The sequence below is a fragment of the Aythya fuligula genome, chromosome 20 (genome assembly GCF_009819795.1).
Source record: "Aythya fuligula isolate bAytFul2 chromosome 20, bAytFul2.pri, whole genome shotgun sequence".
NCBI classification, from domain to species: domain Eukaryota; kingdom Metazoa; phylum Chordata; class Aves; order Anseriformes; family Anatidae; genus Aythya; species Aythya fuligula.
Window position 1 is genome coordinate 7,049,503 of NC_045578.1, and position 13,805 is coordinate 7,063,307.

The 13,805-nt window shown below is 51.5% G+C and overlaps 1 protein-coding gene across 1 annotated transcript; it reads right to left on the reverse strand.

Annotated features, from left to right (window-relative positions):
- Nucleotides 1-1,039: 1,039 nt before the first annotated feature.
- Nucleotides 1,040-13,259, reverse strand: NUFIP2 (nuclear FMR1 interacting protein 2). Its single transcript, XM_032201056.1, has 4 exons — nucleotides 13,085-13,259; nucleotides 8,734-10,443; nucleotides 2,263-2,295; nucleotides 1,040-1,662 (listed from the first exon to the last, which is right to left on the reverse strand). The coding sequence occupies exons 1-4, from the start codon at nucleotides 13,248-13,250 to the stop codon at nucleotides 1,610-1,612; spliced, it is 1,962 nt and encodes a 653-aa protein (XP_032056947.1). The 5' UTR covers nucleotides 13,251-13,259; the 3' UTR covers nucleotides 1,040-1,609.
- Between the last annotated feature and the right edge of the window lie 546 nt (nucleotides 13,260-13,805).

The window sequence follows — 13,805 nt, forward strand, 5'->3', positions numbered from 1 at the left end:
CAGAGGGGCCAGAAACCCCTCGGGGTTGCTTTTGGGGTTATTCACTGCTGGCTCTCGCCTTGGACCCTCCGATCCTCCCACCGGGAGCCCCCCCACGAGAACCACGCAGCCCCCAGAGGGTTTGGACGTGCCACACACAAGCTGCAACGGGACAGAGCGGGTTACACAGCTGGAGCCTGCAGGCTGAGCAGCCTTCGCTACCACCGCTAGAAAGCTCTCCTTTCGTTCATTATTTTTTTTAAATTATTATTTTCATTCCTAAGCCCTCCATTTTTTTGTAATAAAATATATTTTTATTAAGAGATAATTAGAAGCAGAGCCCGGAAATACACAGACTGCGTTAAAATATAAAAGAGCGTTTCCAACGGGCAGGTGCGGGGAGCCCAGCCATCGGTGATCTACAGACAAACTGAAAAGGATTCAAGTTCCCATTTTTCTTTTTTTTTTTTTTCCTTTTTAAAATTTTTGTGGTTTTTTTTCCTCCTTTTTTTTTTTTTTTTTTCAATTTTTTAAGAGAAAAAAAAATAATTAAAGAAGGGTGAGAGTTAGCAGATCTCAATTCCACTTCAGTTTTTCAATGAAAATGGGAAAAAAAATCCAGCACACGTAGTGTTAGGAGACAGACAGAGCAAGTATGAAGCACCTACGTTGAAAGCAAGAGATTTTTTTTTTTTTTTTTTTTTTTTTGCTCCCAGTAATACAATGGCATTAACCTGTGGGAACAGTGGTGTTTGTTGATTTTTTTGTCTGTTTTGTATTTTTTTTTTTAAACCATATTAAATGCCTAAACCAATTATTTAGTTTTCCATGTTGTCTTTTAAAACGAAACAACTCTTCAGTTGCAATAGTCCAACGTGTAACCGGAGCCAGGTCAACTGTGTGACTTCACCATGCATCCTAGAACTGCAGTATTACCATCTTTCCCCCAGAAGAACGATGCTTTAAGACAATTTTCCCAAAATAGGACTGGCTGCTTTACTCCTGGCAAAAATATGTTATAATTCTCTGGAAAAAAAAAAAAAAAAAAGAAACTCTGCAAACTTCAAGGTGTTTCTCCAGCATTCAATGGAAAACAAAACAGGAAAAAAAAAAGGGGGGGAGGTGGAAGGGAAAGGGGAGATGAAGGATGGTGAATCATCCTGATTTCCCTGTGATTAGTGTGTCACTACAGTCACAGAACAAGAAACAGAGACCTTGTCAAGTGGAAATGCCTCTCCAGTGGGTTGCTGTTGCCCATGCAGACGACAGCAGGAACTTTAGAACTGGGCTTGTAAATCGAGTCTGTGTTTGTTAATCACTTGCATTCACTCTTTAAACAAAAACAAAACAGAACAAAAAAAGAAAAAAAAAATCTATTCAGTACCGGAGATTAAATAATCACGTGTGTAGTCTCGTTGAAATAAATTTTCAGATTCCTTAAGAAGTCTAATTACTTTCAGTCGCCATTTTTAAATAACTATATTATATATTTGTATATATTATCCTGTGATTCTAGTTATGGTTCCTCTGCTGCACTGAAGATTTAGAAGGAGCATAAAAGCCTTTTGTCCCCCACGAACAGCACGAGTGCTGCAGAAAGGTTATAACAGGCAGTCTTGTCTTGCTACCTTCATTGATCCGGGTGATCCATGGCTTCATCGTAGGTGATTATCCTTTTGGGATCTGGAAAGAAAGCAAAATCCTAAGTTTTTGGCAAGCTACTTCCAGAACCCGTGGCTGAAGATATTCCCAACGGACCTGCAAGATCCTCAGCTGTTACCAAAAGCCTCCCACCCCAAAAAGAGGTGCAATTAAAGGCAGGTCGCCAGCTCTGTGCAGAGCTGCACTTGCTGCCCTCGTTGCATCACGTGCAGCAACACCATGGGAAGCACAAGGCCCCACATAACGCTCTCCCCACACTGTGGTCACAACTGAAATGGGGGGGGAGGCACCCGAATCTAAAGCTTAATCTTGGGTGTGACGCCCAGCACCAGAAAAATAGAACAATTACGACATGCACATGCGCAAGACTCATGAAATCCAGACTGGCTCTGTTTTTCTTTCAGGTGCTCTGCTTCACTCAGAGCCTCCCACAGCCACGGTACAGCTTGCTGGCCTGGCTTTCAGAGATCCCAGCACAGATAAACCCAAGGAGATACAAACAGCAAATGCCAAAAATCTCGAGCGTCTCCAGACACCGGCACGGCCGGCTCTCAAGACCCATCCCAGAGGTCAGAGCAGGACAGAGCGACTGGGTTTGCTTGTTATTCCCAGCATCCTTACCTTGCTTCTGCAAATTCCAAATCGACTCCATTTCTGCAAAGACAAAATGAGAAGACCATTGTTACTAGGTGCATCTAGGTGGTACTTACAGACAATCCCAAACAGGCTTTAATTACTGGAGCATGGTACGACACCGTAAGTGACCCACTGGGGCTATCGGACAAAGCCCACCCGACACAGCTCAGGACTGCAGAGATCTGGTGACAAAAGGCATCGAGACAGCTGTACCACGGCTGGAGGCATCAGGCAACCAAACCCTGAGTTAGAGATGTCACCACCAGCCCCTAGTCCTACACATTGCAGTCTGTAGGACTTAGAGGATTTACAGCTCTGCCTCCAGTGATGCTTTACGCCTTGCAGCTTCAACAAGGAGCCTGCAGAGATGGTTTTCATGAGCCAACACGTTACGTGCATGATACAAGAAGTGCTGGACAGACTTCCTCGTGGCTTACAGCATGCTCCTATCAAAGCCCTCAGTGCCCAGGCTGCTCCAAGGCCACTGCCAAACAGCACCAGCAGAGACCAGGGAGCGATGCTCCAGGGGCGTGTGGCTCTCTCCCCAGTTTGCCACCACGGCACAAAAACCAACCCAACGCCCCCAGACCTCACTGGAAGAGCACGTGCCTTCCCCTGTTTACCTACGGAGTAACAAGAAAGTTAAACGTCCTCCTCGTTCGCATTAAGAAGCGACAGAAGGCTGCTCCATTTAAATTAAGCCCCTAAAAAATTAAGTCACAGCAGGTCTTTAGAGACCTATTCAAAATAACTATAGCCAGCCGCTCGCAGGTTGCATTTATGAGCTGGCATATTTATGAAGACGCTAACTGCACCCTGCGCCCAAGATTAAGAGGCATCATTATGGAAAAGAGCAGCGAGGAGGAGCACGCGCTGCAGGAGCGATCTGTAAAGCCTCCCTTCTGCCAGAGGGGAGCACGGCCGCGACAGGTGGGAGCGGAGAAGGCAACAGGTTATTGAACAACACAACGCCTCGCGTGGCTGCAACACAAGCAACAGGTAAAGCACACGAGGGAAAGATGATGAGAAAAGGCTACAAAACCCCTGGCTTGCGGCCCTTCGGCTTTTGTTCCCTACAACCTCGAGCTCCCCGGGGCAGGAAATTGCATGTACATAAATATGACCTGTCCTCTCGGCACAATTAAGCCTTTTGTAAGGAAGGCCCTGACCCAACGTTACAAGGCCTGTTATTTTGGCCTCACAATAGCAGCAGTGCTTTACTTTCACCGAGGAACCCGAACCACTGGGACGAGAGCTCCCTCACCCCGAGGAGGCCCAGAAATGAAGCAAGCCAGCTACCGAAATCCCCTCCAGCAGAATCGGGTTTTCCATTCACCGTGAAGTCAGACGCATCGTTTCCTAACCACCAAAAAGCATCAATTTTCACAGCTTTCCCCAAAGGCAGGGGGCAGAAAACTGCTCTGGCACGTCGCCGGCTCCTCCACGTCGGAGCACCGAACCCGAGGCGGAGGCTGAAGCATTGCCCGTGTGGCATCTTACTGCCAGAGGTGCTTCCTTCTGCGCTTCCAGTCAGTCCTACAAGCTCTGTCAGACAGCACCAGAAGGAACTGCTTAATGTGGATGTGCCTGACAGTGAAATATGGGGAGTTTCTAGCAGAACACCACCACCAAACAACTTCAAGTATCAAGATTCTGCAATCTAATGAAAAACAACCAACCAAACAACCCTCTCCAGACTCCAAACAACCTTTCTTTACTTCTTCAGAAGGAGCAGTAGGGGAGAGGGTGGTGTGAAGCACCCCGTACACCCTAAATGTGTGGATGCAGGGGCTGGCAGGTGCTCAGCCTGACCCACATACCACACCGAGCAGCACAAGCAAGCCGACCATGATACCCAATCTTCCCGACACTCCTGACGCCGCCTGCCAGCAGCACGAGCTGCAGGTAAATAAATAACTGCCATCCACAAACCCTTGCACAACCTGGCTTCAAAGCCGGCCCTGCTCCGAGCCGGGGGCCGAACGAGGTCACCTCCAAAGCCGTGTCCAACCTCTCCTCCAGGGCTTTCACAATCGAGCTGCGGGTAAAGGAGCCGCTCGTGGGCACTGCCAATAAACCAGGGGGCTGCCGGGAGGGCTTTGATGTCAGGAGCAGACCAAGGCACTCTGGTGAATTGCACTGAGGCTCCTCGTGGGGCAATAAACTTTACAGCAGGATGGGTACGTAACCTTGGAGGGGAAGAAGTCTTTACGTGGTATCTCGTTAAGACGGGCACTTTTATACACATTTCCCTTGCTAGAGAGAATGCCCCTGCAAACAAAAGTCTCTGCACTGTGCGATGTTCTCTGCTCCTATAAACCTAACACAAAGTGACAATCGTCCCTAAATTGAACAGCTAGAAAAGAAAATAACACAGAAAGAGCATCCGTGTTTGATGGCTCCGCAGGACGCGATGATTATGTTCAGGGATTGTTCAGGAAATAAAGGAAAAATTAAAAATTTGATGCTGCAGAGACTCATCACTATACCACTGGGCAGCGGTTCCTGCCACGTGGAAAAAGCAGAGAGTTGAAGAATTAAATCAGCTTCTGCCCCACAGCCCACAGACTGAGCCCTAGCCCCTTCCCACCGAGGCAGAGGGAAAACCACGGCTCCCCCCACCCTCTTTCCTGATGCAAAGGACGAGATCTGCTGAATTCACAGCTCTGCCGTTTCTCCTGACCCAGTTCCCCATCCCGGCGAGCTCCTTGCTGGCCCACGCTGCCTCGCTCTATTTTCCACGCCGCTCTTCTGCTTCTTCATGCGAGCGGAGCCGCGGCGCGGCCGAGACGCCGCGAAGGAACAAAGCGGCAGCGCAGGCAGGAACTGAGGGGCAAGGCAGCAGAGGAAAACTGCTGCAGGTTCCTCTCTCCTCCACCTACGTGGTCTTTGCTACCTTAAGACCTCGCTTACCCTCTCCTCAGCTCGTGAGCGGGATGCCAGCGAGCCCCCAAGCACAAGAGCTGCCGGACGGAGCCTGCTCCGAGCCGTGGGCACCCTCAGCCTGCCCCAAACAGAGAAATTCTGCAAAGCCTTGACAAAAATTACAGAATGAAATGTTTCATCCAGCTATCTGGAGGAGTAAAGCAAGGGGAAGGTGTTGATTTCAGCGGAAATGAAGCTGAGATACTCCCAGGCTCCTCTTCTCAAGGACCAAACCACCTGTGAGGACCAGTCCCAGCCTCAAAATAATGAGGGTTTTGGCAATGCCACACTGAGATACGGTTTGGTTCTGACCCAAGAGGGAATAAAGCCCCTGAGTGAGAGCATCCCTCCTTCCTGGTCCTCACAGCCTCCCCCACAAAGCTCACAATCCTGGCTCCAACCAGACAGCGTAACCCACCGGCGTGTAAGTAACTCAGCTCCACCTTGCTAAATCCCACACGGCAGCAGCGAGTGTCTCAGGCACTGCCACGAGCGTGCTGCCAACCCAGGCAGCCCGGTTGGGGATCACGTTTTACACCCAAGCAGGTCGGATGACCAGGGGAAACTCTCTGCCCTTATAAAAAAAAAATAAAATAAAATAAAATAAAATAAAAGGGAAGCAACAGCACGGAGCGGGAGCGGACAGGAAGCAACATGAAAAGCATCCAAGAACAGGAGCAGCCCTGCCAGAACATTCCCAGCACCCCGACCTGCAGGGAAAAGGCAACCCGGGTGCATAAAGGAGCTCAACTTCCTCGGCCAGGACCTCGCTGCTGGCACCCACGTCTGGCAGGCAGGCAGGAGGATCGCTGCACGTCGAGGCACTTGTCCTAAAGCCTCGAGGCTGCTTGTCCTAAAGCCCAGCCCTCGCTGCTATCTCCCCGTCTCACTCTCTCTCCACGTGCTGCCTGCGCTGGATTTACTGCTCGTGGAGCTCAGGGCAGGGAACGCACCAGGGCAGGTGCCCCGAGCTCGTCCCCGTCCTTGCCCCGCAATCGTGTCTCTGTGGCCATAACCCCGCAGGCAGGGCAGATCCCGAGATCAATGGAGACTTTGCTCAAAGGCAAACAGATTGATCTGAAGAGGGAGGAGTTCACCGGCCTCTCTAACTCCAAACCAAACAAGCCGAGGACCCAGCTACCCACGACACCTGAACGCCTGCCCGGGCACAGAGCTGCTTCTTTCCCCCTGCAGAGGGACTGGCTGGCTCCCGGCTGGGACCCCAGGAAAATAACCCAGGATAAATGGAGAACCGTGTGGGTATCAACCACTGCTGCCCCACAAACTGCTCCCCAGCAGCTCCGTTTGCCAAATAATTTCTGATCTGGTGTGACAGAGGAGGGCACGAACACGGTCTGACTGCAGGACGGTGGCACCGGGGTTTTCCATCGTGCACAGGGCAGGGAGAACGCTGTTCCTCCAACACCACTTGCACTAAACTCACCACAACAGCCTCCAGCAAACCCCAAAACACAACGTCCAGCATCACTGCAGAAAACGTACTAAGCCCTAGACTGATCTCTGCTTGGTACACCCACAATAGCACCTGCAGACTGCAGAGAAAAAGGAACTCAGGCTGCTCGGAGCACCCTGCCACCGCACTACTGGCACCCCCGTGATCCTGTGCCCCTAAACAACCCCCTGCAGCTGGCACAGACACAGCCTGCAAAATAATTAGGCACAGAGGAGTGGCAGGGCAGGAGCCCCGTCTTCCTAGGACATCCGAGCACCAAGGTGCTCGCTCTGGCTGCCCAGAGCAAGGCCCACGTGGGGACGCCTGCCCAGGAGAGGAAGGAGCAGAAAGCAGAGCTTTAAAAGTAGCGATTGAGGTGTCTGCTCTTGCCGCTGAATGCAATTAACCTCAGAGTTCAGAAAGACTGAACTCAGCCAGACTTTGAAGTTAACACCTCCTTAAGAGGACATGGGAAGGGAGTGGTCTTTATTTTCCTGTTGGTACTATTGTTTTACTGGGGTCTGTCTTTCTCGCAGCTGGTGAGAAAGGGAGAGCCGAGGAGCCTTGCTGAGGCTGTACAAGGTTACTTTTGTACAAGAAAGTCCAGGCTGACAAAGGGAGACAAATTTAAATGTTAGAAACATTTGCAAACTTAAGAGGATTTGCCCAGGACTTCCCTTCTACACCACGCTAGGCTTGTGGCACCCCATTTCTGATGAGAAAATTAAATTCAGGCTGCGGGCAGACAAGAATTGAGTACAGAAAGCTTGCACTAAAGCTGGAATAGACCGAGCAGAGGGTGGAGGAATAAGACCCAGATAAAAATCTATCGAAAAATGAATTGTTTTTAAGTGACCGGGCTTACTATTACTGAAGGAAGCTATCTACGATTCTGTGTTTTAGACAAGGAGTTTATAAAGAGGTAACTTCACAACTTCGTGTGGGTCAAAACACAAGTTTGCCAAAGCCACCCAAACACTAACCCCTCTGCAGAGGGGCTGAGATATTACCCATGTACACACGTCAAAGCGTCCCCACAAAATGGGTGATTGCCTTCTTCACCCTCGGGGCAGGGGGATTCAGGGACAGGCAATGTGGAGGAGAACAGAAAAGGTCCCTGTGTTTGCCAGAGGGGGAGAAAACACCGTGCCAAAAGGGCATCTCAGCTCCTCCTAGCACCGAGTCAGGCCTAGGAGAGACCTCTGAGCTTTTGGGGCTGAGACCAGAGGTAAAGCAGAGAGCAAGCTGTCCTACAGCCTTTGCTCTGCTCACTCCCAGCTCTGCGCACCCGTATCGTGCTTCAGTCATTTCAGGTTTTAATAAAAAAGAGCCAGACTACAAAGGACTCCATGAAAGCAATAAAATCATCTGAAAGATTTGGCCTACAAAGAGAACAGGAAAATTCAATCTGCAGCTTGCAGAAGAGATGATACACAGAGATGTGTCTTGCTGTTGCCATAATATTTAAGAAGGATAGAGAAAAATGTAGGGGTGGTGCTGAAAAATGGAAATTAAAAAAAATAAAATAAAATAAAATAAAATAAAAAAATCACACTGTGAGGAGCCAGAGATGCACAGGAATCATTTTCCTTTCCTTAAAGCCACGATTTCATGGCCAGATCTGCCCAGGGGAGAAGCTGCAACACTTTGGTGGAAGAGGTGCAAGCACAGACCACGAAGTCCTCTTGGTAACAGGAAAGCTGGTAAAGCTGGAACAGGGCAGGTGAACCTACACACCGAACGCCTCCCAGTGCCAAGAAGGACAGGAAGACCTGCTGGTTCCATAGGAATTAAAATGCAAAACATGCTAATAGCTAGCCATTACCCCTAGCGACATCACTTACGCTTGTCCATTGGAATAGAGGAACGAGCTGCTAACAGAAGCTAAATAACTTTTACAGGAATTTTCCCAAACCGTTATTGCCATTAGACATATGCAAGCAGAAAGCCCATTTCTAAAACAATCAGAACTGCTGTAAGAAATACACCGCGTTATAATATTGCATTGCACTTCAAAGGAAAATAAAAAGGAAAAAGAAGAACAGAGAATGCCCTTAGGCAGCGCGTTAAGCCATTACCTTTAGTGTGATATTTAACAGCAGCACTCAGGTCAAAAGAACCCCAGCTATCTTTCCTTTCTAGGCCTCTCTGGTACCCCTGTTCTTTGGCGGAGGCTAACAAATTGTTCGTGGGAGAGGCCAGAGGATTCTCTACTTCATAGTCTTTTGAAAGAAACACTAAAGCACCTTGGCTACCGGTGTCTGCCTTTTGCAGCTCACCGGCGTGATGCGACTCCAAAGCTACGACACCACCCTCGACAGCAGTCCCAGGCTTAAGAATAGCGCTAAGAATTGGAGGGCTAGTCCGTTTATCCAGCTCGTAAGCCTTAGGAAACACAGGTTGTTCAGTTCCTGAGGGAATGATTTCAGCACACTGTGAAACCAAAGTGGCAGGATATTCCCCTTGAAATGTCACTTCCATTAACTGATTATCCGCAGGTTTCCCCACAACAGTTTCGGGGCCAGCGCTGGGCTCGTTTATGAACGACAAGCCCCACTGGTTCTGGAAGATATCTCCCAGGTTCTGCTGATTTGTCTGCGATGGGAAGTCGACTTGCGCTGTACCCAGAAGCACAGTTTGCATATTTGAAGGGTAGATAAAAAGGCTAGATTTCTTTTGTTCGAGAGCTGTCGAAGCTGTACTTATGTCCTGGGGTACTGACTCAGAAGAGGTTGATGTTACAGTACTAGCAGCAGTTGTGAGCAGTGGCTGGGTCCCTGGAGAATATACATTTCCATCAGTCCCTGCTAAAATTGGCCCGTTTGAAAAGCTAGCAGAAGTAACAGATTTCATAGCAGACATGGGGACTTGGGACAGTCGACTTGATGTTTGGGCCTGAGTTTCCCCGGCAGATGACGAAGACGACGACGATGACGTGGATGGGGTTTGAGCTGCTTTGTTGAGGTTTTCTTTAACTTTACTTGCATAACTTATTTTGGGAACAATTTTAGCACTGCTATTGTCCACTGGAAAAACTGGGGGTGGCTTAAATAAGGTCCATGAGTCCTCTTTAGACGTAGCTGACGAAGCATGCTTCCCTTTGGGCCGGTCATCAAACTTCTTGCTGCTAATCCCAGGTTTGGCATCAGAGTTTTTTCGCTGTACATCCCCAAGCCCAGGCTTTCCTCGGCCTGCTCCACCAGCCCCAGCCTCGTATTTCCAAACGGGCTTAGTATTTTCGATTCGGTTCCCCTTTTGTTCACTATAATCAGGCTTGAAACTCTCAAGTTCCTGTTTTAAGGTCGGCGTGCTGACCTCCTGTTGCATTATTTTGTCCTGTACTAGATTCAAGTTCTCACAACCCTTGGCACTGTTGCGCCTGCCTTTCCGTTTCTTCGGCGTAGTATATCCACTCTCAGAGCCACTACCATCGTTATCGGCCCCCTTGCCTACGTAGCCATTGGTGATGTAGCTGGAGTTATTGGTTACCACGCCGTTTGGGACAGACACTCCCTCTGGCTTCTCTGAGGACTGACTTTCTCTAAGCTTGTTTTCGTAGGACTTCTCATTCTTTTTGTCCATGCTATTTTTCTGAACGAAGTTCTTGGTTTTGATTCCGGCTTTCCCCAAAGCACCGGCCTTAACGGTCTGCTTTGGGGTCACATTAGTGTCTACGAGTTGCTGGCTGCCATTGGGTACCCTGGATCCTGGGTTGGTGGTTTCATCAGAGCACAGGCCCTTCAGCGACACTTCTCGTTCCCCTGCGTTACCATTTAGCTCTCCATAGCCTAGAAGAAAGCCAAAGACAACAAAAAGCAAGAATTAGAACGGGAATCGTTACACTTCTGATTGCAAAAAGCTGTAATCAGCCCCGAACATATACAGTTTCACCGAGCAGATGTTTTAAAATAGGAAAACTTTGTCTGCTCTCCGATACATGAAAATACATCCTTATTTGCTGGAAGCTAAGGAAAAGTTCAGCAGAAGGCACCAGCAGCTATCGGCTCTCACCCAACAGCAGTGTGGTGTTTAACACGGGTAACAAAATAAAGCAAAGAGACTCCTGAACGCTGCACAAGGAAAATACGCTGTACTGAAACCCCCTTGCAACCTGGCGAGCTATTTCATCAGCTGCCATTTCCAGGTCACGCAGAGGAAATTCCCAGGATGCTTCAAGAGAGAGGGCCCTGCTGCCTTCGCTCCAAAATTCCTTGAAATTCGGCATCTACCCTGTGAGCCAGCTCCACGGCCTCTGTCCTCTCACAGGCCTGTGACACCAGCAACCCCCCCCTCCCACCTTCCTCCAAGCGCCACCTCTAGAAGAGACAACAAGCCGCCTTCCGAAGGACACGTGCGAGTCCGGCTGGAAGCTGGAGGGAGGACAAGGTGGCAGCATTTCCTCTGTCATTTCCAACCGGCACCTCCCTACACGTGCTCGGAGCAGGCGAGGGAACCGGGAAGCACCGCGTCCCCCGAGCACCGCCACCGGCCTCCAGCCCACCAAGAACATCCCAGGGAAGCGCTCGTGAGGGCTCCAGCCCACCAAAGCGGGGCACCATGCTGTTATCTCATCTCCCCATTTTGCTTCTGGACTTCAATTCTGGGCCTGAAGGCTCTCAAGGTCTTGAGGTCATGATTTAAACGGAGCAGAAAGCCCAGACCGAACCACCTCGCCTTCCTCGAGCCGGCACAGAGCACCACGCGTCCCCCAGGCCCGAGAGCGGGCAGGACTCCAGCTTGGAAAAGAATGTTTTTGTTGTCACCGCTGCTGCTGAATTATGCAGCTATACTAAAAAAATCATTGTTATCCTCACATCCTGGAGCCTCAGATGCGCGGCAGATGTAACTGCTCAAGCTCTGCGCGACTCGGGAACACGGGAATCCTTGTAGGGGATCTTTACAGAAATTCCACGGCCCCGTTTGCCGAGAGGGATCAAAAAGGGTTTTACTACACTCGAGTATCTCCAACCACCACAACTTCCACTGCAACTTCCAAAGGCGCTGCTCGGAACAGGGCCCATAAATACTTCATCCCAGAGAAAACGAGCAGGGCGGGACTCTCAGCTGAGTCGAGGGCTAAAAATTAAATATTCCCTAGCAGAGAGCAGGGGAAGCCCGCTCAGGAGTAACGTGGTGCAGCTGACCTTGCGCGACTCGGGGCTCCTGACACCACCAGCTAACGAAACAAAACAATATGCGCGGTCACGAGACCACTGCGGACGAGGAGCAAAAAGAACAAAAATGAAGAAAAAAAATCCATTTCACCAAGTCAGCGTGTCAGCAGTTTCAAGTCCCAGTTTTCAAGGTTTCCCAACTCGGCTGAGTTTTGCCCCAAATCAATGTTTGGGGTGGCTGGCTCCGGCCTGGAGCCAAGGGGGGCAGCGACCCAAATTTTGGGGGGTGAGGAGGACGTGGGAAGGAGGTGAGGAGCCAAGAGGAAGGGGTGTCGGGGGGCAGCGTGTGGGGAGCCCCCCCGCTACCTGTGGGGCTCCTGGGCAGGAGGGAGCTGCCCCAGGGCCTCTGAGCTCCCCGCTGATGGAAGTGAAGATTTCAAGGAGTATGTGTATGGAGGGGGGGACATAAAAAAACATAAAAACCCCACCAAAAAAAAAATCAAACCAAAACAACCCCCCCCACGCACATGGCACCGCGACTCCTCATCCCACCCCGCGCTGCCTCCCGACCCGCCGCACCCCCGGCCGCTTTTATTTTTATTTTTATTTATTAGCAGAACAGGCAGTGTGTATATGTGTGTTAGGGGGGGGTGAGGTCGTGTTTTAACAGGAGGAGGCCTCCCCACGAGGGGGATGGGGGGGTTCCCCCAACATCGGGCTCCTCACGGGGCTGCGGCTGGAGGAGGCCGGGGCAGGAGGCTGAGGAGGGAAGGAGGGAGGGAAGGAGGGAGGCAGGGAGGGAAGGGGGCTGAGGAGAGAAGGAGGCTGAAGAGGGAAGGAGGCTGAGGAGAGGAGGCTGAGGAGGGAGGGAGGCCGCCGCCCTGCGCTTTCCGTGACTCATTGATTTGCACGCTCATCACTTTTCCACACGGGGCGGCCTCCCCCCCCCCCCCCCCCTCTTCACCCCCTTCACCCCCTTCTTCTCCTTCTTCATCCCCAACCGCCTCCTCGCTCCCTTATTTTTTATTTTTATTATTTTTTTTTCCTCCCTTCCCCTCCCCGCACGGCCCCGGGGCCGGCCCCACACGTGCCCGGCGCTGCCGCCGGCCCCGCGGCTCCCTCAGCCGCGCCGGCTCCAACATGGCGGACAGGAAGCGGCCCCAGCGCGGCGGAGAAGCTTCCAGCCGGGCCGGGGGAGGAGGAGGAGGAGGGTGAGGAGGAGGATGAGGAAGGATGAGGAAGGCCCCGCCGCCACCCCGCGAAGGTCACCGGCCCCGTCCCGACCTCCTCCCCCCCTTCCCCTCAGCCCCCGGACCTGTTCTCCGCTTCGGCGCCTCCTGGTGCTGCGGGTGCTTGTGGAGCGGCGGCTTGGGCTGGGCTCGGCCGTCGGGCGGCGGCAGGTAGGGGCTGTGCGGGCGGTGGTGGCTGTAGTAGTAGTAATGGTGGTGGTGGTGGTGGTGGGGAGGGGGCTGCTCCTCCATGGGGAGGGGGCTGGCTCAGCTCGCTGCCGGCGCTGCCTTTTTTTTTTTTTTTTCTCTTTTTTTCTCTTTTTTTTTTTTTTTGGAGGGAGGGAGCAGCCGGGGCTGTGCCGTGCCTTTTTGATGATATTTTTTTTCCTCTCGCTGTGTTTTCCTTTTTTTTTAAAAAAAATAAAATAAAATATATTTTTTGAGGCCGTGCAGGCTCCGGCGGCTGGGACGCGGCTTGGCGCGGGGGGAGGCGGCGGAGGGACTGGCAGCGCCCGCCCCGCGCCCCGCCCCGACCGGCGGAAAGGGAAGGGAAAAACCCCGGGGGGGGGAGGTCAAAAAATATGGAGGGGAGAGCCCGGCCCCACGGCTCGGGGCGGTGCTGCCTCCCCCGAGCCGCTCAGTGCAGGATTTAGGATCGGGGATGTGGGATTTGGGAGCGGGGATGGGGCGGGGAGCGGCCCCAAAGGGCCTGGGTGGGAGCGGGGGGGAGGATGGAGGGAAAAGGGGATCCCACACGCGGGTGCTCGCCGCCTTCCTGAGGATGGGGTGAGGAGGAGAAGGGGTGTG

Excerpts from the sequence above, each read along its gene's own strand:
- NUFIP2 (XM_032201056.1), bottom strand. The coding sequence starts at position 13,250 with ATGGAGGAGCAGCCCCCTCCCCACCACCACCACCACCACCATTACTAC. Across the intron at positions 10,444-13,084 it reads GGCGCCGAAGCGGAGAACAG|GCTATGGAGAGCTAAATGGT; the intron begins GTCCGGGGGCTG and ends GCTTTCTTCTAG. Across the intron at positions 1,663-2,262 it reads TTGGAATTTGCAGAAGCAAG|ATCCCAAAAGGATAATCACC; the intron begins GTAAGGATGCTG and ends CTTTCTTTCCAG.